This window comes from Cetorhinus maximus, chromosome 20, assembly GCF_964194155.1.
Source record: "Cetorhinus maximus chromosome 20, sCetMax3.hap1.1, whole genome shotgun sequence".
Classification (NCBI taxonomy): domain Eukaryota; kingdom Metazoa; phylum Chordata; class Chondrichthyes; order Lamniformes; family Cetorhinidae; genus Cetorhinus; species Cetorhinus maximus.
Window position 1 is genome coordinate 15,812,584 of NC_135898.1, and position 25,598 is coordinate 15,838,181.

The 25,598-nt window shown below is 40.6% G+C and overlaps 1 protein-coding gene and 1 long non-coding RNA gene across 4 annotated transcripts in view; one reads left to right on the plus strand and one right to left on the minus strand.

Moving 5' to 3' along the window:
• LOC144694895 (disintegrin and metalloproteinase domain-containing protein 9-like) overlaps positions 1 to 25,598 on the plus strand; it is a 112,340-nt gene that overhangs the window by 76,081 nt on the left and 10,661 nt on the right. The window contains exons 15-21 of one of the 2 annotated variants that reach the window (XM_078565628.1): positions 900 to 1,005; positions 4,409 to 4,595; positions 6,418 to 6,498; positions 8,624 to 8,729; positions 9,278 to 9,416; positions 11,704 to 11,758; positions 14,431 to 14,454. In XM_078565628.1, coding sequence (XP_078421754.1) covers positions 900 to 1,005; positions 4,409 to 4,595; positions 6,418 to 6,498; positions 8,624 to 8,729; positions 9,278 to 9,416; positions 11,704 to 11,758; positions 14,431 to 14,454 — 698 coding nt within the window. The remainder of the gene's footprint in view (positions 1 to 899; positions 1,006 to 4,408; positions 4,596 to 6,417; positions 6,499 to 8,623; positions 8,730 to 9,277; positions 9,417 to 11,703; positions 11,759 to 14,430; positions 14,455 to 25,598) is intronic. The other variant, XM_078565629.1, reaches the window with a different exon arrangement.
• LOC144694897 (uncharacterized) overlaps positions 1 to 25,598 on the minus strand; it is a 114,251-nt gene that overhangs the window by 70,649 nt on the left and 18,004 nt on the right. Inside the window, exon 3 of one of the 2 annotated variants that reach the window (XR_013579837.1) lies at positions 17,796 to 17,814. The exons of the other annotated variant lie outside the window; for it this stretch is intronic. This is a non-coding gene — a long non-coding RNA (uncharacterized LOC144694897). Of the gene's footprint in view, positions 1 to 17,795; positions 17,815 to 25,598 lie in introns of those variants that run through there. 2 annotated transcript variants of the gene reach the window in all.

A 25,598-nucleotide genomic window follows, 5' to 3' on the forward strand; every position in this document is an offset into this window, starting at 1 on the left:
TCAGATTGGCGGGTGTGCAGCCGGGTCGGCTGCGTGCCTGCTGACCTGTCAGCGGCCTATTAAGGCCATTAAGAAACCAATTCAGCTTATTAATGGACCTGCCCGTCCAACCTTAAGGTTAGCGGGCAGGCCGGGAGCCCAGGCGGGCTTGTCAAAAAACATGAAACCTCATCCACTGGCGGGATGAGGCTTTATGAGGGTTTTTTAATTTTAATGAAAGGTTGCAATAAAAGTTATGGACATGTCCCAACTCATGTGACATTGTCACATGAGGGAACATGGCAGGGAAAATTTTTAAAACTCCTCCTTTATTAAAAGTTTCAAAATGGAGCCGATCTCCATGAGGCAGCACTTACTCGGAGATCTGTGCGGTCTTTCGCACACGTGCGTGAAAGAGCGTACTCCTGGCTGAGGGAATCCCCCCCCCGACACAGGGAGCACTCACGTAAAATGTTGGCGCGCCCCCAACCGGGGCCACCAATCGGAAGCCCACCCGCTCCCGCTCTCTCGCCACCACCACGGGGGGCAAATTTTTCCATTGTACTGGTGTTATTGCTCTTCCTGTTGGTAGAGGGCAAGTGTTGGAGCAAGCTAGATGAGTTGCTGCAGTGCATCATGCAGAGAGCAGATACTGCAGCCACAATCCACTGGTAGCCTACAGGGTACGTATTTAATCTGTTGGTCTACGTCGGGGTGCAGATCTAAGTTTCTACAGCAAACAGTACCATTATTAACATGAGATGAAACACTATTATTCCTTGTTTACTTTTTTCGTTGTGAAGATCTTATTGAGATCACATTCCTGGGAAAGCTATGGGGACTTTGAGTATTTGGAAAGTGTGCTGCGAGAGGTCTGTTTGCACTCATTTTTTTCCATCAATTTGCTTTTTAACTTCCAGATGCAAAATCTGCTCCGCGTACTTGCTTTCAAGAAGTTAATTCTAAAGGTGACCGTTTTGGAAACTGTGGATCAAGTGGCGCTGGGTATAAGAAATGTGAGATCAGGTACTTTATTTTCTGTTTAACTTTATTCCTGTGTAGTTTAACTCTCAATTGGTATATGCCAATCTATCCTGTAGTCCAGTGACCGGGGTACCAAGCATAAAGAGTATGGTGAGTGAATTTTATAAGGACGAAGATGTCGCAGCATTTTATTTAGCTCAATAATCTATTATTTGTTTCCTTCAAATATATGTTTAGTTTCCTAACATTAATTAGGAATCTAATTAATTTACTTCAACATGTACCAATTTGAACACAGATATACAGAGATGGTGAAATAACAGCCCTCACCTCCAATCACTGCATACTTATAGCCTGGTTTCCAGAAGTCCGTCCAATCTAACTGAGTTCAGAATTAAGTTGGGTTTTGCTTTCAGTTGTACACATTGTATAACTCTATCCACTGCGAATGAAATATTAAGTAGTATAAGATACTGTTAAGTAAACTCACAAAATATGCTGTTAGGGGCCCAGGCAGCTGTTAGATCTGCAAGGCGGTATGCAGTAAATAAAGCTTAGGAACCTCTGCCCTAAGCCAATATAAGAGTACTGTTTGAATCTAGCTTTTAAAAACAGACAGCAGGATTGCTGAAAAAAGAGACATATTGTCAAAGCTTTTCATCTTGCACTCATCGGGACAGCACAACAATGACAGATAAAACAACAATTTATATTTCATGCACCCCAATATGCCCCATCTCATCTATGACTAGTTCTGCACAAGATGAATTGACCAAATGGTTGAGCGACTTGCTACAACCAGTTCTGAGTGAGTATTCCACATACAGAGTGATGGATTCCTTCACATTTGCGAAGATTATAGATGATCTGCATATTGACAGCAATGCTGTCTCTATGCTCATTCAACATTACGAGGCTATACACTAATGTGCCACTCAAGGAAGCCATAGCCATTTGTGCTGCGTCACTATATTATGGCAATCTAGATGCGTCGCCATGTACTGAGCCTCTATTCACTGAACTTATGAACTTAACAACTCGCACAGTCGAATTCATCATTAATGACACTGTGTAGGCACAAATAGATGATGTTGCCATGGATTCCCTTCTAGAGCCAGCTCTCACTAACATTTCCGTCCTTTTCTACGAGAAACGCGTGTTCGCTGAAATGATCCCTAACCTTCTACCCCTTGCATATTTCCGATAGTAGATATTTGAATCTACAACTGCAATTAGGAATTTCTTTACACACCTTAATGTGCTCAAATTCACTTTAAAATGGAGCCCTCTAACGAACTCCCATTCCTCAACATGCTAGTTGAGAAATCCGCTAATGGGTTCTCTACTACTGTGTACCGCAAGCATACCTTCACTGGTCAGTATATAAGTTAGGATTACTACAGCTCCACATGCTACAAGATTTGCCTCATCAGCACTCTTGTAAATTGGGCCCGAGCCATTTTCTCAGAAGAGTCATATTTCACTCAAAACTTTACCTCTGTTTCTATTTCCACAGATGCTGCCTGACTACTTGAGTTTTTCCAGCACTTTGTTTTATTTCAGATTTCTTGCATCTGCAGTATTTTGCTTTTATTTTAGCAACATATTCTTGTTGATATTGTTTGCCAGCAGAGTTAAAACCCATGCAATAAAAGGACAGTGACAACATGGATATGAAGCTGGCTATGTGACAGGAAATGGAGAGTAGTGATAAATGGTTATTTTTTGGACTGGGGTTCTCTTGAGTCAGTACTAGGACTAGTGCTTTTCTTGGTCCATATTAATGACCTAGACTTGGGTGTACAGGCAAAATTTGCAGATGACACAAAACTTCGAAGTATTGTGAATTGTAAGGAGGATAGATATAGACTTCAAGAAGACATAGACAAGCTGGTGGAATGGATGGACACATGGCAGACAAAAATAAATGCAGAAACATGTGAAGTGTTAGACTTTAGTCACAAGAATGAGGAGAGGTAATATTATCTAAAGAGTACTATTCTAAAGGGGGTGCAGGAGCAGAGGAACCTGGGGCTATATGCAGACAAATCATTGAAGATGGCAGGCCAGTTTGAAACGTGGTTAAGAAGGCATATGGGATCCTGAGCTTTATAAATAGAGTCATAGAGTACAAAAGCAAGGAAATTATGTTGAAACTTTATAAATACTAGCTCAGCCTCAACTGTGTTCAGTTTGTATTGTATTCAATTCTGGGCCCTACACTTTATGAAGGTTGTGAAGGCATTAAGGACGATGCGGAGAAGACTTGAGAATGGGTTCAGAGATGAGGAACTTCAGTTACTTAGATTGGACAGGCTGTGGCTATTCTCCTTGGGAGTTGAGAGGAGATTTGATTAAGGTGTTGAAAATCATGAGGGATCTGGATAGAGTGGACAGGGAGAAACTTCCCCTTTTCCTGAAGAGTCGAGAACCAGAGGCCTTATATTACTTTGGATTACAGAGGATATGTGGCACTGAAACAGGCAATTTTGTCCAACCAATCTATGTCAGTGTTAATGCTCCACTCAAGCTTCCTCCCTCTTTCCTCATCTAAATCTATCATGCCCTGTTTCCTTCTCCCTCATATACTTGCTAATTTTCTCTTAAATTCATCTATACTATTTGCTTCAGACACTCCCTCAAATAGCAAGTTTTGCATTCTTACCACTCTTTTGGGTAAAGAGGTTTCTTCTCAATTCCTGATTGGACTTATTGGTTGTTATCTTATATTGATGGCCTCTAATTATACTCCTTCCTAAAGAGGAAGCATTCTTTCCATATCCACTCCATCAAAAGTTTTCATAATTTCAAAGCCCATTTATTCAAAGACTATTAGATCACACTTTAGTCTTTTTTCAAGAGTAAAGAGATGAAGCTGTCAATCTCTTCCTGATATCTATACCCACACATTTCTGGTATCATCTTTGTAAATCTCTGCACCTTCTCCAGTGCTTCTGTATCTTTTTTATAATATGGCAACCAGAACTCTAAGTGTGGTTTAACCAAGGTTCAATTTAGGTTTAGCATAACTTCCCGACTTTTCAATTCTATCCCCCTCAAAGTAAAACCAAGTACTCAGTTTGCTTTTTTTACGGTCTTGTTAACCTGTAGTGCAACTTGAAGTGACTGTTGTATTGGTCGCTGATTTAAGATGAAGGGAGAAGAACCAAAGGCAACATGAGGTAAAAGATTTTTACACAGTGAGCAGTTAGGACCTGGAATGCAATGCCTGAGAGTGTGGTGGAGGCAGATGTAATCATGGCTTTCAAAAGGGAATTCTCAGAGGTGAGAATGCTACTTGTAAGAAAAAAACCTACCACTGAGTAAATTACTTCATGAACATTATTGTCATGTTTACTGTTATTTCTGGTTTTTCTGCCATAATTTACACAAGCAATTTCTTCTGCAGTACTGTCACTGTTATGCTGTATTTTTATTTATTTAGAAACTCCATGTGTGGGAAGCTGCAATGCGAGAATGTAAACTCTGCACCACCTGTTTTTGGAATTGAACCGTCCGTCATCAAGACACCGACTGGTGGGACTACATGTTGGGGGGTTGACTTCCGATTGGGATCAGATGTCCCAGATCCTGGCATGGTAAACCCAGGGACCCGATGTGACACTGGCAAGGTATTACAAAAGTGTTCACCTACTGCTAGAAGTGTTTTTGGCATAATAGGACCGCTTGACATCCATTGGGATTTTCTCTGTAATCCATGTCCCATGAAATAGACACTAAATGTTGTTAAGGGTGCCAGAAGGCTCAAATTGCAAGCAGAGAGATACTACAAGAAAAGCTAACAGCCTTCAAGTAGGTAAAAGCTTATTGTAAAGGCCCTGATTCAGTTGGTGGTGGTTGACTGGATATTTTGCCATCTAACTTAAGATGACAAGATTCCAGTAAGTGCTGAATAAATGGCACATTTGAGCCTGCTGCATGTAGACTCACATATATCCTTAGATACTCAAATTTGCTGCTGGAATTGGAGATGAAGAGTGATCTAATAAAAATGTATGATCCTGAAGTGAGCTATCTACTGCTCTTGTATGGATTCATTGTCCCCCACCTCCATCAGAATGGCAGAAAAAGGAGGCTCTTATTTTCCATGCTTCCAGCCATGGACCCATGTAAAGTTGGGTCATAGGCAAGTTTGGTGGTGCTCAGTGAGTGCGTTGGTCCTTTAATGTTGTCAACAACACACAATATTGCTAGAGTTTAATATCAGCAACTGAACTCCTTACACACCATGAGTTATCTCTATCTCAAATCAATTGCTGGTGACCTAGGATTATGCTTGTGTTTATTTCTTGATTGTACAACAGAAGTACTCATAACGTGAAACCGTATAGGAGAATTCCAATGATACTGACTTGATAACACAGTCAACATGGACAGTGCTCAAAGATGCCAGCCAGTTGACAGAGTTTAATGCAATGAACACCATGCCCTGGAAATGATTTAGGAGATAGAAGAGATGACTGCTTTATCTGCAGGATTGAAATGATGAAATCCAGCAAGTACATAAATGACAGTTACACTCTGCAGAACTTGGACTTAAGAAAGCAATGCCAAGAGCATTCATTCTGATGTTAGGATTCCCAGAACTCTGGGTATTTACAAAGATATCCCAGGGCTCCACAAATCACACATTTCTATGCATCTTAAGATTTCTTAATTTTTGTACTTTTTTTTAATAACTTATTACCAAATTATTTCAGTTTCTACATACGAATAAAACTTTTTTTTTAACAACAAAAGGAGTGTTTACTTTTGGCTAGCTCAAACTGTCTTTTGGAAGTAGGATCAGCAAGACTCCCAGGGCATCTCAGTATTACAGGGGGTTCTCCTACACTGAAAATGTTGAAAACCACTAGCATAGAGAACTTGAATGTAGGTTTGTAGCTAATGTTAAACCTCTAACTCAAAGAAATACTCGAGTTTTCCGAGGGAGGCTATTAATACCCCCACCAAATGACAATACCATAAACTTTGATATACAGCACTCAAACAACAGGAATTCTTTACGAACCGAATTGCTGAGTTCCTGTAATATGATTGTCACTTTAGCAACCGGAAGCAATGACGAAGTTATCCGGAACCTGTACCTGTATTATTTTATACATTAATTTGTGTTTTAATGTACTTTTAAAGTTTTTTTAAAAATTGGCATTTTCTTTCTGACTACTTAACTATTAGCTCATGCTGCAAGAATTGCCATGTATTCCAATGGTAAATAGGACTTTCCGTTAACCTGCATTTTTGATCAACTGGCATCACCCATTCCCCACACATGCTGGATACTAAAGATTTTACTGTAATTCCCACATCCTACAATACATAAAATTGTAGTAATTCACTTTTTTCAAAATGAATATTACTAATAAATCCAAGAACAGTAAAAACGAACATGGGTTGCATTCTCAGCTCTACAATTATTTTAATGTGTTTCAGATTTGCATGGATTTCAGATGTGTGGATGCCTCTATCCTAAAATACGACTGTGATGTACAGATAAAATGCAATAGCCACGGTGTAAGTAAGAGCTCCTGTGTAAAGTATTAATTATAATTCAAACATTGATACTTTATATTTTTGTTTGTTCTTTTCTGAACTCTAAATTGAAAGAAGTACAAGTAAATCACTGTTTCACTTGGCAAAAACAGTGTGCTGTATTCACTACTTATGCAGTTTCAATCTACATTGGGGAGACCACCCAGTGTCGAACACCCTTATTCAGTGCTCAAGGGGAACCCTGAGCTTCCAGTCACCTGTCATTTTAGTTCTCCACCTCACTCCCAATGTGTCCTCCGCCTCTTGCACTATTCTAAAGAAGCTCAACATAAGCTCAAGGAAGAGTACTTCATCTTTTAATTAGGCACTTTACACCCTTCCAATCTCAACACTGAGTTCAACAATTTCAGCTCATATGCACAGCTTCCTTTTTTATGTTTTCTTTTGTTTTTGTACAACAGTTGTTGGTAATGATTCTATTTTCTATTTCTGATGAAAGGTCAACTCAACCTGAAACATTAACTCTGTTTCTCGCAACAGATGCTGCCTAATCTGCTGAGTATTTCCAGCATTTTATAATTTTGTATCAGATTTTCACCATATGCAGTATTTTGCTTTCGTATTCTTGTTCTCATTCCCATCCCCTTTTGCCTTGCACAATTATCCTTTTGACATTTATTGTCTCTTCTCTTCCACCTTATCACTGATTTTCTCATTTTTTGCATCTGTTCTTTTCCCCTTTCCCCTGCCTCTGTACTGGCTTAAGACCTGTAGATCTGATAAAAGTTCATTGACCTTTACCTTTCACTATTTCTCTGTCCATAGATGCTGCCAGGCATTTTCTGTTTATGTCCTTATATTTAAGGTGTTCCTTTGTTCAGAACGAACAATTGACCCATTGCTGAACCAAAACCTGTATTTTGAACAAGCAAAGTTCCAGGCAGTTTGAACTGTTCGGCATTACTGCCTTTACCTCTGTTTTAAATTAATTACTATTTTTCACCTGTATGGCATTCTTGGAACGAAATAAAATCTACATGAAGGAAATGACAATAAAAGTTTCACAAAGATAGCAGAATTAATGTACAATATTTACCATGCAGTTGTAGATGAATTACTCCCAGACTAATTTACAACTTAGCTCAAAGATGTTTATTAAAAGTAGTTTAAATTTTCTTGAAGTTATGGTTTTCCCCATTTTCATCAGATTATATAGAATTTACACAGAAATGGACCACTAATACAAGAGCCAAGCACTTCAGATGTTGGAAATCTCAAATAAAAAGATAGAAATGCTGGAAATACTCAGGAGGTCTAGAAGCATCTGTGGAGGGAGAAATAGTGTTAGCGTTTCAGGGTGACCCTTTCACACTCATGAAAATGTATACCAACAGTCCATTACGTGGGTGCATTTTCCTGTCTGCCCTTTTAATTTCAAGGAGATGGGTTTAAATCCATCTTGAACCCCCCCCCTGCTTTCTGATGTCAGTAAAGAGGTAGAAGTGAGAAGAATGTACTTTCAATCCAATTCCTAATTGGTGGGGTGTTCATGGCACAAAATTGACTAAGTTAGGCATAATTGGCGAATGTGCTTTGTTTTTCTTGTGAAAGGTAATAAAGGAATAGAGCAGAAATGTTTCCATGGTGTGCTAAGAGGGGGTGATGATAAAAGCAAAGTATTGCGGATGCTGGAAATCTGAAATAAAAACAGAAAATGCCAGAAAAATTCAGCAGGTCTGGCAGCATCTGTGGAGAGAGAAAAATAGAATTAAGTTTTGAGTCCGAGTCATACGGACTCGGCATCTCTCCACAGATGCTGTCGGACCTGCTGAGTTTTTCCAGCATTTTCTGTTTATATTATATAAGGGGGTGATGATAAACTTGTTTAACTAATTTATTGGAGTAACAGCAATCTGAAACGTTAATCTAACATCAGTCACTGGATGCTTAAGTAGCATAAAGCACAAGGATGAACACTAATTCTCATACCTGTACATGGGCTCTTGACAGAATAGTTTTTTTTTTCTTACATAACGTCAAGTAAGTTCATTTTGGGAAGTTCATTTCTATATTGTTCAATGATAACCTTGCATTCCTTCTGTGTACATATTAATCAATTTGGCCCATGTTGTATCTTGGTTTTCAGATATGTAACAATAATAAAAACTGTCACTGTGACAGTGGGTGGGCACCTCCAGATTGTGCAAACACTGGCTATGGAGGAAGCATTGACAGTGGACCGACCTATGATGGTAAGTGAAAACTCTTTTTGTCAGCAGATTGTTTTGAAACCCAGAGCTGAGGCTTAAAATGGTTTTGTTTATAACAATATTAAAACTACTGAATGGTGTTCTTGATCGATACTTTGTCCACTACCTTAAACATCCACCACTGGCATTTAGTGGTTGCAGTGTGTCCTATCTATAGCATGCAATGCAGCAATTTATCAAGGCTGCTTCACTTCCCAGATCCATGGCCTACAGGTCCACCCTAACTTATTGTCATTGCTTGCATAGATATTTTCCAAGTTAAAAGTTGACAAAAAAGTGTCATAATAGGAAATCCATGCATATACAAGATTTTTGTTAGGCAAGTAAGATCTACATTTATCTAAGTGTATAATATGATGACTACAGATTGTAAACTGTTCCTCTGTGTTCTTAAACTTTCTCTTAAAGTATCTCAATGCCTATGCCTCTGCCAGTGCAACTCTGCAACCACTTTATGGTGCTGCTGAATTTTCTCCGAAAGTAATGTTTACAGTCTCTGATAAAATAAGTATATTTTTTCTTCTTTCCAGATAAAAATACAACACTTCGGGATGGTCTGCTGGTGTTCTTCCTCTTGGTGGCACCCCTGCTCCTTGTGGCTGTATACGTGTTTATGAAAAGAAATGAACTAGTTAGATTATGTCGGAAGCGAAGTTCACAAACACAGAAGTAACAATTTTACTCTTTTCAATTTCAAAATTTTCAATGTTGATGCATGTCTTTTTTCGAAAAAAGCAAGATTGGCAGTCTGAAATGGAATAGAAAATGTTGGAAGGGCACAACAATTCTGTCATGAAATGGATTATCAAGCAGGGAACCTTTGTGACACTCAAGCTTTAGGCAAAAGATGTTTCCTTCAACCAGTATGCTTCTGAATTGTAACATTCATAACTGATTTATCTCACTGTCCTTGACCCTTCTTGTTACATAAAGTGATTAGGCACAACGCCTTGAATCATTGTGATTGGGGTAATATGCTTATTTAGTGGTCAGTGGTTCTGTCCCTATCTCTGGGCCAGAAGCTTCAGGTTCAAGTCCCACTTGATGGCCACGAAAGGTGCATTCATAATGTGGCCAAACAGATTGATTATCAGCCTGTAAATCCTTCCAATATTCCTGATGGCAGGTGATAAAAGTGGGAGAGTTTTCTGGTCAGCCATACTGTAGAAGGCAATGGCAAACCACTGCAGTACTTTTCCAAGCATAATCATGGACCATGGTCGCCAACATCCTCATGGGCATGGTTCCTGAAGAAGGAGGAGGAGTGGTCACTGTGCTTGAGAAAGAAAGTAATTTGTTGTGTGAATCAATTCGAGACATTTTGGGCTGAAAACATAAAGGCAAGTTTGATTGTCAATACTGGTATGACAACCATCTTTTGACACCAAGAGCAATCTTTACATATGTAATCTGACCACTATCGAAGTTGGGAATTGAGCTCTCAAATGAGCTACAGGTTGTAATATAATCTCTCAGTTCAGGTGGTGTGAACAAATAGCTCCACCCTGCATCTCATGGTTTGAGATGACCTGCAACTTTTTTGTAACATGCTGTCAGCCAACTATTAATCTCTCTGTAAGCTTGGTCTTGATGCTTTATGCTACTGTACAGGTGACTGTCATAATGTAGTTGCAACATACTGTTGACTGCATCATATCTCAAGCATTCTAAATCTAATCCAACTTTCTCCAGACTTGCTTGGAATCTATACAATTTTTAAAATTGATAAATGATTTATAAATAGTTGTATCTTGTTTTCCATTCGCACAGTGCAAAGTGGGCATGCTTCTTTGCTCGTGGTTTTGATGTCTATGTATTAATTTCTGTAAACCTGAACAAATGGGTACTTGGTGAGAAGAACAGACTTCCTACAGAGTCTTTCATGACCTCATGATGTCCCATAGCACTTTGCAGCCAGTGAGGAATTTTTGAAAAGTTGTAACTGTTGTAATGAAGGAAACATGGCAGCCAATTTGTGCAGCCCAAGATCCCACAAATAGCAATGTGATAATGACATGATTTTTTTTAATGAATGGTTGAGGGATAAATATTGACCAGGACGCTGGGAACACTCCACTGCTCTTCTTCAGTTTGCACCATAAGATCTTTTAGTTCCACATGAGAGGGCAGAAAGGGCCTTGATTTAATATCTCATCCAAAAGACAGCATATCTGACAATACAGCATTTCCTCAGTACTGCCTCAAAGTGTTAGCCTGTATTATGTTCTCATGCCTAAGGAGTGGGACTTGAACCCACAATCTCTGAATCAATCTTCTGAAGCTACCAGTGATTTGGATTGTCTTGAGCTAACCTGGACTACATGTGTTCGATTCATTTGATTGGGCCTCTGGACAGTCAAGATTTTTCACTGACTCTTGAATACTCTCTTAAGTAGGAAACATTGCAGCAAATTCTCAATTGCAATCTAGGCTGATGCTTAAGAGGACTAAGGAGCTGTCAGTGGTACCATCTTTCAGATGAGATGTGAAATCATGGACCTTATCTGCCTGTTCCCATAGAACTATTGAAAGAAAAGAAGGAAGTTCTCTCAGTATTCCAGTCAATATTCCTCCATCAACCAACACAACCAATAAAAGACTAATTAACTGGCAATTGCATCTCATTTACTGCTTGTAGGACCTTGCTGTATGATTCTGTGTTCATGCATCAAACAACAGTCACTGCATTTCAAAAGTAATTAATTAACTGTGAAATACTTTGAGGTGCCTGAAGGACATAATGTTATTATATAAATACAAATTCGCTCCTCCTTTGTAATATATTTGCATTCCTGTCTATGGGCAATGTGCATCAGGATTCAACATAAATTTGTATCCTTATATTGATGGTAGAATAAAAACTTGACAAGGATAATTTTTTTTAAAAATGTGGTTGCATGGATGACTGGAAATAATTAATTGGGTTATTCTATCACATTTGTTCCGTTTAAATTAGGTCTGAAAACAGAGCTCAACCAAGAAATGCCTCAAATAACTCAGCTAAGGAAGGGGTGAGTAGTGGTTCCTGAATTTCACTGTATTTGAGCAACAATCCAGTTCAGTTGTTGCTGCAGATCTTAGTCTGGTGGTTAAATGGTGTTAGAATGTCTGTAGCGACTTACAGAAAGATATTCAAAGTTCCAGTGATTGACTGGAAGGATCACATGACAAGATGTAAAGTTTTAAAACTTTTACTGGAATAAACAAACTAAAAGCACATAGTTTAAACTACAGAAAAGATTCCCCCATTTAATGTTTAAGGTTTAACTACAAACCACCGCCCCCCCATGATTATACTTTACTGTCCTTCAATTGGACACTTCATTCTCCAGGAACCAGTCCAAAGCTATTCTCAGCTCCCTTTTTCTTTTCCTGCCAGATAACCTTTACTCCCCGAACTGAATTTCATAGTGAGGGATGAATAGGAGATCCCTCACTCGAACGAAAGCTGGATGAATCTTCCAGCTTTGTTTAAACCCTTTTCAGTCCGAGCATGAGCTCCTGCTCACCTCTTTCATCGTGAACAACAGAGATTTGCAGGCCCTCTATCTCTTGGATTCTTGCAGAATGATCTGTGATTTTTTTTTTGGCAAACCTGCAACCTAATCCTGCAATGGCTTCCAAGGACCCTTTCTCTCTCAAACACATCTCCATGGCAATGTGAATCACATGGGCCTTGTATCCAGGTAGAAATGCTAATTAGCTATCTAGACCCCCAATTCCATTCTGTCTTGGAATTAAATAGACAGTTTAAAGTAGAACTGTTGACAAAACCGGACATTCTGAATACCTCACTGGGACCTGGGGACTAACGGTCTATCCACCGTCAGCACAGCTGCTCGGGTCATTGTTTGCAGGTGTGATTTCTTGCACCTTCTCCCCAGTAAAACTACCTGTGTCCCACTTTAAACTTCAACAACCAGGACACTCAGGCTTCTTGTCAGCAGAATTGACAGCAGGTCCTGTGACCCACTTCATTCCTCCATCTTACCTTAAATTCAAGACACAGTCCCAAAATCATAACAATCTTAGAAACTTTGTATTTGTAACAATGGCTAAAAGCTATTGTTAATTCCTGCCTTGGAACAACAGTAGTGTTCTGAGGTGAGGAGTAAGGCTAGCCTAGTTAATGTGCATTTCCATCTGTTTGCTTCCCCATTCAATTCCTGCTTCTGTGAATAGGGCTATGTTTGATAAATGCCCCCAAGTGCAGAGGAGGTTCACGAGAATGATCCCAGGAATGAAAGGCTTAACATATGAGGAACGTTTGAGGACTTTGGGTCTATACTCGATGGAGTTTAGAAGGATGAGGGGGGATCCGATTGAAACTTACAGAATACTGAAAGGCCTGGATAGAGTGGACGTAGGGAAGATGTTTCCATTAGTAGGAGAGACTAGGACCCAAGGGCACAGCCTCAGAGTAAAGGGAAGACCTGTTAGAACAGAGATGGGGAGAAACTTCTTTAGCCAGAGAGTGGTAAATCTATGGAATTCATTGCCACAGAAGGCTTTGGAGGCCAGGCCATTGAGTGTATTTAAGACCAAGATAGATAGGTTCTTGATTGGTAAGGGGATCAAAGGTTACAAGGAGAAGACGAGAGAATGGGGTTGAGAAACTTATCAGCCATGATTGAATGGCGGAGCAGACTCGATGGGCCAAATGGCCTAATTTCTGCTCCTATGTCTTATGGTCTTGCACTTTTCCTTGTTATTAGTTAGCAGTTGAGCTAATAGCTGGGCGCCACAGTGTCTAGGTATGGATGATTCTGTCAGACAGGCTGTGGACTTTATCCCTCTGCCCCATTATTTTTTTTGGTTTCATGTTACTGCTTCAAATTTACATAACTGCACCAATGGATGTTGCACCACTTAGGAATTATTTTCCACCCAGAACAAGCTGCACAATATATTAACAACAGATATTGGGGGTTAAATTGGATGAAGTAGCTCCTGCTTACACAACTTCCATGGCTCCCAAAATGGTGGGCAGCAATCATGCACACACTTCTGCTGGAGGTACAATACCAGTCGAGGCATTTTTATCTATCTCTTAAGCAGGTATTAGACCCTTTGCATATCCAAGTAAGGAGCTTAATGTCTGCTTCAGGCCTCCTCTCCAATATTGTTTATCCTTATGCTGCCAACACTGCCCCCTCAGCGAAAATCAATCCTAAACATCAGGTGAATAAAAACTCATATCTGCCACAGTCACGATCCTGATCACTGGCACTCTTTGTTACTAGCCCTAAGGCCTGCACTGCTGACTCTGAGGGTGTCAACCCTCCTGACCTCTGTGCTCCCAAGTCCAACCACTTAACTGTGTGTGGCTCAAACTTGAAGCACTTAACCTGTGCTGCCTCCTCCCACAGCACTGGCTTAATTAAATATTTAATTTGGGCCCAATATTTGGGCCTCCCAAGATCTCACATTTTGGGAACAGAATATTAACCCTACAACAAAGGGACAGCAAAAAATTAGCACTTGTGAATTAACCAACATTGCAATTAACAAGCCATTACTGCATAGATACTTTATTTAAGGCTATCCTACTCCTGTTGTGTCAGGGAAGGCAAGGAGGACAAAACGAAGCTAGTCTTTGCCAGGCCACAGGGTCAAGATTTAGGACTGTTGGCTACAATTTTTTAGACATGGCAGTAATAATTTTTTATTTTCAATATCCCAGGTCAACTTACTGCCAAGTCAACAGGTAATTGATATTATTGAAACTTCAGGGATAAATATTCCTTTGAGCTGGTGTTCTGTCTCTGCTTTTGTGAAATGTTCTGGCAGTAAAATTGTGTTTTCTCTTGAATACAAACTCACAAAGCTCCTCTGCGTTTTGTGCACGATTGAAAGCCTGTTTCAAATCAGCTGCAAAAAAGGAGACTGAAACTAAACTACTTTTATTTAACTTGAAACAGCCCTGGCTGATGTAATGCTGCAGATCTTGTAAAACTAAATATCGACTATTAATTATAACTTTCGTCAAATATAATTACTCACAACTTGGCTTTTGGGAATATTGAGGCCATGTGCTGCTAAAAGATAATTGATTATCTATGACCAACAAATGCTGATGAAACACACACATCCAAGGAGCTTTGTGCAGTCAAAGCTTTGATTCTAGTTCTGCATGCAGCATAATGACTTAAGGAGGCAGCGCTGACTCCAGTCTCCTGAATAAATTCATTGAATATGCAATGAGTCAATTATAAATGAACATTCATAGCCATGATATTTCTTTGACCTGTGTATAATTCTACTTCTTGCCATGTGTAGAGTGTTTTTCTGATCAGAGAGTAGTGCAAAAGCAAATAGCTTTGGCAAGATAAAGGGAACTTTGGAATGAGGTTCACAAGAGGAAACCTGTCTTTCTGATATAGCCTCTTATTTACTACTTCCACAATCACATTTTAAATCTATTTGTTAAAGGAGTATACTATTTTCACCCCTTCCTCCACTCCTGTTACATCTATTTAAAACTTGAATTATTTTTGTCAGTCAATGACTGCTGAGAGCGTGGTTTTTTGTGCTTGGGAGTTCATTCAACAGATTAATTATCTGTACAGATAAAATAGCAGCTACCTTACCTACCTGATAGCTGCATTTATTGATGTTTCAAGACCTGCCTGTTGTTAAGGTCAATAATTTTTACAACTGTATTGTTAACATTTACATTTTCAACAATTTTTTTTAAATGCATTATGGCTTTTTGAATGACTCATTTGACTGAAGACTTGATCCCTGGCAAGTGCTGAATGGGTTGATTTCAACTTGGGAATAGGACTGATAAAGTTAACTTGAATTCATCTGGCGTAAGTAAGGGAAAATCTGCTTGGGTGTCCTGCTAAGGATGGTCATCTTGTGATCCTGTGCTGGAAAATCTGCATGTAAGGATTCTCTTCATCATGAAGTAACCTGGGCAGCACTTCCAGTCTTCGTCATGAGTTCCCACGTTATACCCCATTGGGTTATGTGACTCCCTAAACCCTGTTTATCCAACCTATGACGTCCAGATGCAACTCTGTTCCATTGGCAGTTAAATATTTTATTTCCTGGTTTATCCCATTGGAACGTTGTGATTCAGAAGGTTTGCTTCATTCATGGAAAAGTCTTGAATCACAATGCTAAGAAACAGAGATATTTGCATATTAATGCAAACATGGATTTACAGAGCACGACAGTATGCAACAAAGTGACTCACAATAACAATGGCCCAGGTCTATCAGTCAGTGTCGGAGAGGGTTCAACCGAGGCTGACTGCGATTTAATCTGCCCATTTAGCATTTTACACTGGAGCCTTTGCACCTTCCAATGCCTGCTCCAGCAGGCATGCAGGGACGAATAGAATCGGGCAGCCAACTGTCGAGTGTAATTCCAGTGCAACCTGCTCCTGTTTTGTGTTATGAACTGAAGGCACACCCCTTAAAGTCTGTCTCTAGTTAATTGACATACATTGTTTTAAATATAGCTGTAAACTGCATAATCAGCCCTCATTGACAGTGCTAACCACCTCCATCCCTGATGATGCTAAAACCCCTCCCTCATCACCCCATCACTGCCCAACAATGCACAACCCCCAACAATGTTCACTCTCCTCACTGTTCAAGAATGCTCAACCCCCAACAATACCCAGCTCCCCTCACTCCCAACAACATACAACCCCTTTTCATTCCCTGACAATGTTCAGTTCCCACCACCTCCTGCCGACAGTGCTGACTCTTAAGACATTAGTCAGACAGGAGCCAGGGATTCTGGCACATGAGTCGGGTGATGGGGGTGTGGGAGGGGTTGAGCATTGTCTGGAAGAAGGAGGGTGAACATTGTTGGAGTTGGGGCTGGGTGTGAGCGTTGATGGGAGGGGGTGTTATCATTGTCGGGGGGGGTTGCTGTGGGTTCGTGTTGTTGGATGGAGACGGTGAACATAGTTGGTGGTGGGTGCAGTGGATGAACATTGTCAGGAGTGGGGTGAACGTTGTTGGAAGATGCGAATATTGCCAGGAGTGGGGCGGGTGGTGTGGTGCTTTAATATTCCAACTGAATTACTTGGAGTTACGCTATCTTCATACCTGCTACAAAAAGCTCCAAGTAAAACCATGTAAAAACTAGGGTAAGTACAGAACAAAAACCCCAAGTATTGTGGTTATGGCTATCTGATCCCACTGTCAGAGGAACCACAGAGCAATCCAGACAGGGTAAAACTGGCAATTAGAAGTATAAACTTCCCGCGTAAATACTGAGAATGTGCGCATGTCAGGACTTCCACAGGGTCATGATGTGCATCAGTGATGTAGTTTGTGTCCAAGATCTCTCCCCACACCGGAAGATTTGGGCCAATAAGTCAGATGCTCCTGGCCTAAGCTTATGCATGAAGAATGAACACTTGGCTAATGAATGGAAGGCTGACTGATTATGAAACTATACCTCAGCTGGAGTTTACAGGGTAGCTTTATGACTCATTTGGATGCAGTACATGGAGGGAAATCAGACCGGCTTGATCACTTGCACGTGATCTCTCTCTGCTCTGTGACCAGCTGTTGCTTTTAGCCCATGCATGAATGATGAAAATCTACTCCAATGCTCGAAGAGAAGGGTTAAAAAGGAGAGAAAATATGTGCAACAAAAAACCATCACATGTTAATAATTAAGATGTAATTTCATTTTTTAAAACCGGGTGGAGTGGTGATAACATTCCTTTCAAATTTCCTGGAATTTTACCTAACGTTTTTCTTGGATATCCATTAAACTGTTATCTCTGTTTGACCTTTAATGCCAACAAATTTTCAAATGAGAATTGTATAACATTGGTCTGAGAAAATGACTTGCATTTATAGAGCGCCTTTCACAACCGCAGGACATCCCAAAGTGCTTTGCAACCAATGGAGTACTTTTGAAGTGTAGTCACCTGTAATGTAGGCATATGCAATAGCCAATTTGCACAATAGCCAAAAAACAGCAATGTGATAATGATCAGATAATCTTTTGTGGTGTTGATTGAGGGATAGATGTTGGCATGAACGCCCCTGCTCTTCTTCGAAATAGTGCCCATGGGATCTTGTACATCCACCTGAAAGCGCAGAAGGGGCCTTGGTTTAACATCTCAACTGAAAGACATCATTTCTGCAATTTGCCTTGTTCATTGTAAGGTCTGTTCTCACAGAATCACACAGTGCAGAAGAGGCCCTTCGGCCCATCGAGTCTGCATTGACATGTGGGAAACACCTGACTTACCTACCTAATCCCATTTACCAGCACTTGGCCCATAGCCTTGAATGTTATGACGTGCCAAGTGCTCACCCAGGTACTTTTTAAAGGATGTGAGGCAACCCGCCTCCACCACCCTCCCAAGCAGCACATTCCAGACTGTCACCACCCTCTGGGTAAAAAAGTTTTTCCTCACATCCCCCCTAAACTTCCTGCCCCTCACCTTGAACTTACGTCCCCTCGTGACTGACCCTTCAACTAAGGGGAACAGCTGCTCCCTATCCACCCTGTCCATTCCCCTCATAATCTTGTACACCTCGATCAGGTCGTCTCTCAGTCTTCTCTGCTCCAACGAAAACAACCCAAGTCTATCCAACCTCTCTTCATAACTTAAATGTTTCATCCCAGGCAACATCCTGGTGAATCTCCTCTGCACCCCCTCCTGTGCAATCACATCCTTCCTATAATGTGGCGACCAGAACTGCACACAGTACTCCAGCTGTGGCCTCACCAAGGTTCTATACAACTCCAACATGACTTCCCTACTTTTGTAATCTATGCCTCGATTGATAAAGGCAAGTGTCCCATATGCCTTTTTCACCATCCCACTAATATGCCCCTCTGCCTTCAGAGATCTATGGACACACGCCAAGGTCCCTTTGTTCCTCAGAACTTCCTAGTGTCATGCCGTTCATTGAATACTTCCTTGTCAAATTACTCCTACCAAAGTGTATCACCTCACACTTTTCAGGGTTGAATTTCCATCTGCCACTTATCTGCCCATTTGGCTATCCCGTCTATATCTTTCTTGGAAGATAGCCCAAGACACTCAACCTCACTGTTAACCACCCGGCCAATCTTTGTGTCATCTGCAAACTTACTAATCCTAGCCCCAAATAGTCATCTATTTCATTTATATAATCCTCCCTTGCCTCCCTCAGCAGTCTAGGACACAAATCATCCAGACCTAGAGATTTGTCCACTTTTAAGCCTGCCAACACCTCCAATACCTTGTCACTCCCTATATCAATTTGCTGAAGAACCTCACAGTCTCTCTCCCCGAGTTCCATACCCTCATCCCCATTCTCTTGGCTGAAGACGGATGTAAAGTATTCGTTCAACACTCTACCGATGTCCTCTGGCTCCACCCATAGATTTCCCCCTTGGTACCTAATGGGCCCTACTCTTTCCCTGATTATCCTCTTCCCATTGATATACTTACAGAATATCTTGGAATTTTTCCTACTTTTACCAGCCAGAGCTTTCTCATATCCCCTCTTTGCTCTCCTAATTGCTTTCTTAAGCTCCACCCTGCACTTTCTGTACTCCACTAATGCCTCCGCTGATTTGCTCCCCTTGAACCTGCTAAAAGCCTCTCTTTTCCTTCTCATCGTAACCTGAATATCTCTGGTCATCCATGGTTCTCTGGGCTTGTTACTCCTTCCTATCACCCTAGAAGGAACATGTTGAGCCTGTACGCTCCCCATTTCCTTTTTGAACGCCCCCACTTCTGTAGATTTCTGCACAAGTAGCTGTTGCCAGTCTACCTTGGCCAGATCCTGCCTTATTTTTACTAAAATCCGCTCTCCCCCAATCCAAAACATTTTTTGGCAACTTGTCTATTTCTTTGTCCATAACAAGCTTAAATTTTACCATGTTGTGGTCGCTATCACTAAAATGCTCCCCCACCTCCACCTCAGCCACCTGACCAACTTCATTCCCCAGAATTAGGTCCAGCACTGCGCCGTCCCTTGTTGGACCATCTACAGATTGACCTAAAAAGTTCTCTTGTGCACATTTCAAGAAATCCACTCCATCCAAGCCCTTAACACTATATCTATCCCAATTAATGTTGGGAAAGATGAAATCACCTCATATAATTACTCTCCTGTGGTCAAGTAACTAACCTCCACCTAAGTTCTCCCTATAGTTTGCAGCAGAGATCAAACTGGGCAGTCAGCAAGGTGAGAATGTAAGTGTGCATTGTGTTATCCACATGGCACCACACACTGCTGCTGAATTGTGCACTGACACACTACAATATCCACTGCCTGTTTGCTCCTAGCATTTATTTTTTTCTCTGTTTGGCAAGTAAATACTGCAGGACAATGAATTGTGTCTCCATGTGTGTGCTTTGCCCTCTTGTGGCAAGAAGCTGAAATGACTGCAGCTATTCTGCATTTACAGGAAGAAGGTTACTGCACTCTTTTTCATATCCTCAAGATGGTGAAATTTCATATCTAATATATTTGTCAAATTAAATTCCGGAGGTCCACAATCAAGATTTTTTTTTTAACTTAAAAATCAAAGTGAAGGGTCAAGATCTAGAGTGCAGAGGACCACAAGTTAACAATACTTCTCTGTGTGAGGAGCTTTTATTAATTGCATCAACATTGGAGGGAGTAATGCTTTCTCGCCAAACTGATTTTAGCTAAATCAATGTGGACATTCAGTGGTTGTGATTACTTTCTAAAATGGGAGGTGACTACACAAATATTGGAAAAGCTGGGGTGATTAGGTGATTTAAACTCGAGTAATAAATTCCTTTAAGGATAACAGCAGCTGAAGATGGGAAATAATTTATTTCCATTATCTAAGCATGTGCAAATCATGATTAACATGGCTGATGTTTAGAAGCTCACAATTAGAATGTCACAGTTAGACATGGGCCACCTTTCGATGAGATGTTAAACCAAGGCTAGTCTAACTTCTCAGGCTAAAGTAAAAGATCCCACAATACTATTTTGGTAAAGAGCAAGAAAGTTCCTTCCAGTGTCTTGGCCAATATTTATCCCCCAACTAACATAAGTAAAACAGATTATCTGGTCATTATCACATTACTGTTTGTGGGAGCTTGTTGTCACAGTTGTTATTTGAGCACTATATTTTACAGTGCTTCACTGGTTGTTTGGGATACCCAGAGGTTGTGAAAGGTACTGTGTAAATCACATAATCATTATCACAAATCATTACGAGGCAGAAGGAGGCCATTCGGCTCATCGTGTCTGCAACACCTCTCTGAGCATTACAGCTCAGTACCATTCTCCTGCTTTTCCCAGTCACCCTGCACATTGTTTCTATTTAAATAATCATCCAAAGGCCCACTTGAACGCCTCGATTGAACCTGCCTCCACCACATTTCCAGGCAATGCATTCCAGGCCTGAACCACTCGTTGTGTGAAAAGGCTTTTCCTCATTGCATTTGCTTCTTTTGCAAATCACTTGAAATCTGTGCCCTCTCATTCTCGATCCTTTTACGAACAGAAATAGTTTCTCCCTATCTACTCTGTCCAGCCCCCTCATGATTTTGAACACATCTATCAAATCTCCTCTCAGCCTTCTCCTCCTCTCCAAGGAGAACAGTCCCAACTTCTCCGATCTGTCTTCATAACTGAAGTTTCTTATCCCTGAAACCATTTTTGTAAACCTCTTCTGCACTCTTTCCAATGTATTTGCATCCTTTCTAAAGTACGGAATTGTACATAATACTCCAGCTGAAGTCTAACTAGTGTTTTATACAAGTTCAGTATAACCTTCTTGCTCTTGTACTTTATGCCCCTATTAATAAAGCCTAGGATGCTGTACACTTTATTAACTGCTCTCCATCTGTCCTGCCACCTTTAATGACTTATGCACATATACATCCAGATCCCTCTGCTCCTGCACACCCTTTAGAGTTGTACTCCTTATTTTATATTGTCTCTCCATGTTCTTCCTACCAAAATGAATAACTTCACACTTCTCTGCATTGCACTTCATCTGCCACCTATCTGTGCATTCCACCAACTTGGCCATGTCCTTTTAAAGTTCTACACTGTCCTCCTCACAGTTTACAATGCTTTCAAGTTTTGTATTATCCACAAATTTTGAAATTGTCCCCTGCACACCAAAATCTAGATTATTAATATAGGTCACGAAAAGCAAGAGACCCAATAACAATCTCTGGGGAACTCCACTACAAACCTCCTTTCAGCTGGATAAATATCCACTAACCATTATTCACTATTTCCTATTACTCAGCCAATTTTGTATCCATGTTGCAACTGTCCCTTTTATTCCATGAGCTATAACTTTTCTCACAAGTCTGTTGTGCGGCACTGTATTGAATACCTTTTGGAAGTCTATGTACATCACATCAACAGCATTATCCTCATCAACCCTCTCTGTTACCTCTTCAAAGAACTCCAAATTAGTTAAACAGGATTTTCCCTTAAGAAATCCATGCTGGTTCTTCCTAATCAACCCATATTTTTCCATATGACTATTAATTCTATTCCGAATAATTGTTTCTAGAAGCTTCCCTACCACCGAAGTTAAACTGACTGGTCTGTAATTACTGGGCTTAACCTTGCAACCTTTTTTGAGCTAGGGCGTAATGTTTTTCAATTTTCGAGTCCTCTGGCACTTCCCCTGTGTTCACCGAAGACTGAAAGATTATGGCCATTGCCCCTGCAATTTCCATTCTCACTTCCTTCAATATCCTTGGATGCATCTCATCCAGTCCTGGTACCTTGTCAACCTTAAGTACTGACAGTTTGTCCAATACCATCTCCTCATAAATTTTGAACCCTTCTAGTTACAGAGTTTTCTCCTCTGTCACCATGGCCTGGGTGGCATCTGCTTTCTTGATAAAGACAGTTGCAGAGTATTCATTTAACACCTCAGCCATGTCTCCACCTCCATGTGTAAATCCCCTTTTTGGTCCCTAATTGGCCCTACTCCTTTTACCACTCTTTTACTATTTATGTGCCTATGGAAGACTTTGGGATTCCCCTTTATATTGGCTACCAGTATTTTCTCATAATCCCTGTTCACTTCTTTTATTTGCTTCTTCACTTCCCCTCTGAACCTTCTGTAATTTTCTTGGTTCTCAATTGTATTTTCTACCTGACACCTGTCATAAGTACAATTTTTCCTTTATCTTAATTTCCATCTCCTTTTTCATTCAGGGAGCTCTGGATTTGTTTGCTCTAACTTTCCCTTTTGAGAGAATATACTTTACTGTGCCCAAACCGCTTATTCTTTGAAGGTAGCTTACTGTTCAGCTACAGTTTTTCCTGCCAACCTTTGATTCCATTCGATCCAGTCCAGCTCCTTTCTTGCCCCATGGAAGTTGGCTCTCTCCAGTTAATTATTCCTACTCTGGATTGCCCATTGTCCTTCCTTCTACTGTCATCCTAAACCTTATGATATAATGATCACTGTCTCCTAAATTTTCCCCAATGACACTTGATTGCCTTGGCCTACCTCATTTTCAAGAACCGGGTCTAGCGATGCCTCCTTTCTTGTTGGACTGGACACGTACTGCTATAGAAAATTCTTCTGAACACACTCTAGGAACTCTTGTACCTCTTGGCCTTTTACACTACCACTATCCCAGTCTATATTCAGGAAATTAAAGTCCCCCTTATTAACTACTCTATATTGTATGCAACTCTTGGTAATTTCCCTGTAGATTTGTTCCTCTACATCCTTCCCACTGGTTGGTGGCTGTCATGAAGCTATTAATGTATATAATGTTGTTGGAAATGATTTTATTTTACATAGAGATTTAGTCTGTGTGTGTCTTAATTGGATTAAAGCAGCTAGTTTGGGTGCTTTGATGTATAGTAGTTTTGAGATGTAAATGGAGTTAGAGGTGTATTATGCATTTTGTTGAATAGAGCATTCAAGAGATGGAGTGAAATCTTACACCTAGCTAGGAGACACCAAGCAATATGTTTATATTACTAATAAAATTGGTACTAGGAAAGGGGTTTTATTGTTTGAAGAGATGGAATTCAAAGGGCCTGGTGATACAATGAAAATTTACATTCAAAGAGAAATGCTGGGTATAACAGAAAGCAGTTTGGTATGTGCAGGGCAGACGCATGTAACATCAAAGCAGTTGTAAGCTTACAACTGTCTGCAAAGGAACCAAATTGTAAGGAACCTCATTTTGAATTCATAAGGTGAAAATGCTTTGCCTGGTGTCTGGTTAAGTTTATTGGTTATTGTTGCCTTAGTGGAGATTAATTTTGGAATTTGTTAAAAAGTTATGATATTAGTCATTTGTAGCCATGTGTATGTGTTTAATTTGTTGTAGATTAATACATGTCTCAAGTAGTTTGACATGAAAACCTCTCGAGAACTGGTGGTCTTATTCCTGAATTTAGAGCTGCAACTCAAAACATACCAATTGAAAATATGGGTTATGACAGTTGCTTAAAGATTTCCTCTGGGATTTTAAATAACTCAGCCTTTAAAAACTGCTGTGTCGTAACAGTGGCCTATAGACTATATTGAGCAATGTAATTGCACCCTTTCTGTTCCTTTGCTCTAGCCATATTGATTCTGTCCTTGAACCCTCTGGGACACCCTCTTTGTCCAGCACTGCAATGCTCTCCTAACCAATACATCCATTCCTCCTCCTTTTCTTCCTGCACTATCTTTGCTGAACACCTTATACCCTGGAATAGCTAACAGCCAGTCCTGCCCTTCCTAGAGCCAGGTCTGTTATCGCCACAACATCATAATTCTGCATGACATTCTGTGCCTGTAACTCTCCAATTTTTCTTACTATACCTCATGCATTCATTTACATGCAGTATAACCCTGATTTAGGCTTCATTACTTTCTCCCTTACTCCAACTGTATCTGTTAACTTACTATTCTCTATTTTAAAGCTATCTGTCGCTCCCAGTATTTTGTGCACCTTGGTATTACTCTCTCATTTTTTCTCTTTCCTGGTTCCCACACCCCTGCCAAGTTAGTTTACTAGCAAAATGCCCCTCAAGGAACTCGGTCCTGGCTCTATTCAGGCGCCACCCGCTGGGCTTGTACAGGTGCCATCTCCCCCAGAGCCAGTCCCTGTGTCCCAAAAATCTAAAGTCCTCCCTCCTGCATCATCTTTCCAGCCATGCATTCATAAGAACATAAATAGAAACAGGAGTAAACCATTCGGCACCTCGAGCCTGCTCCGCCATTCAATAAGATCATGGCTGATCATCTTGCGTTTTGACTTCCACATCCCCATCTACCCCTGATAAGATTTGATTCCCTTGCCTAACAAGAATCTATCTACCTCTGCCTTAAAAATATTCAATGGCCCTGCCTCCACCACCTTCTGAGGCAGTGAGTTCCAAAGTCGCACAACCCTCTGAGAGAAAAACATTTCTCCTCATCTCTGTCCTAAAAGGGTGACCCCTAATTTTAAAACAGTGCCCCCTAGTTCTGGACTCACCCACAAGAGGAAACATCCTTTCGACGTCCACCTTGTCAAGGCCGTTCAGGACCTTTTTATACTTCAATCAAACCACTCCTCACTCTTCTAAACTGCAGTGGAAACAAGCCCAGTCTGTCCAACCTTTCCTCATAAGGCAACCCACTCATCCCAAGTATCAGTAAGCCTCCTTCGAACCGCCTCCAATGCATTTACATCCTTCCTTCAATAAGGAGACCAAAACTGCACACAGTATTTGAGGTGCGTTCTTACCACAGCACTGTATAACTGAAGCATAACATCCTTACATTTGCCTTATCCTCCTATTTCTGTATTCACTTGCACGTGGCACTGGGAGTCATCCAGAGATTACTACTACTCTTGCAATGCAACGATATTTTTCTTTTTAATATTGTGAGATTTGTTTGTTTTTGGGGAATATTTGC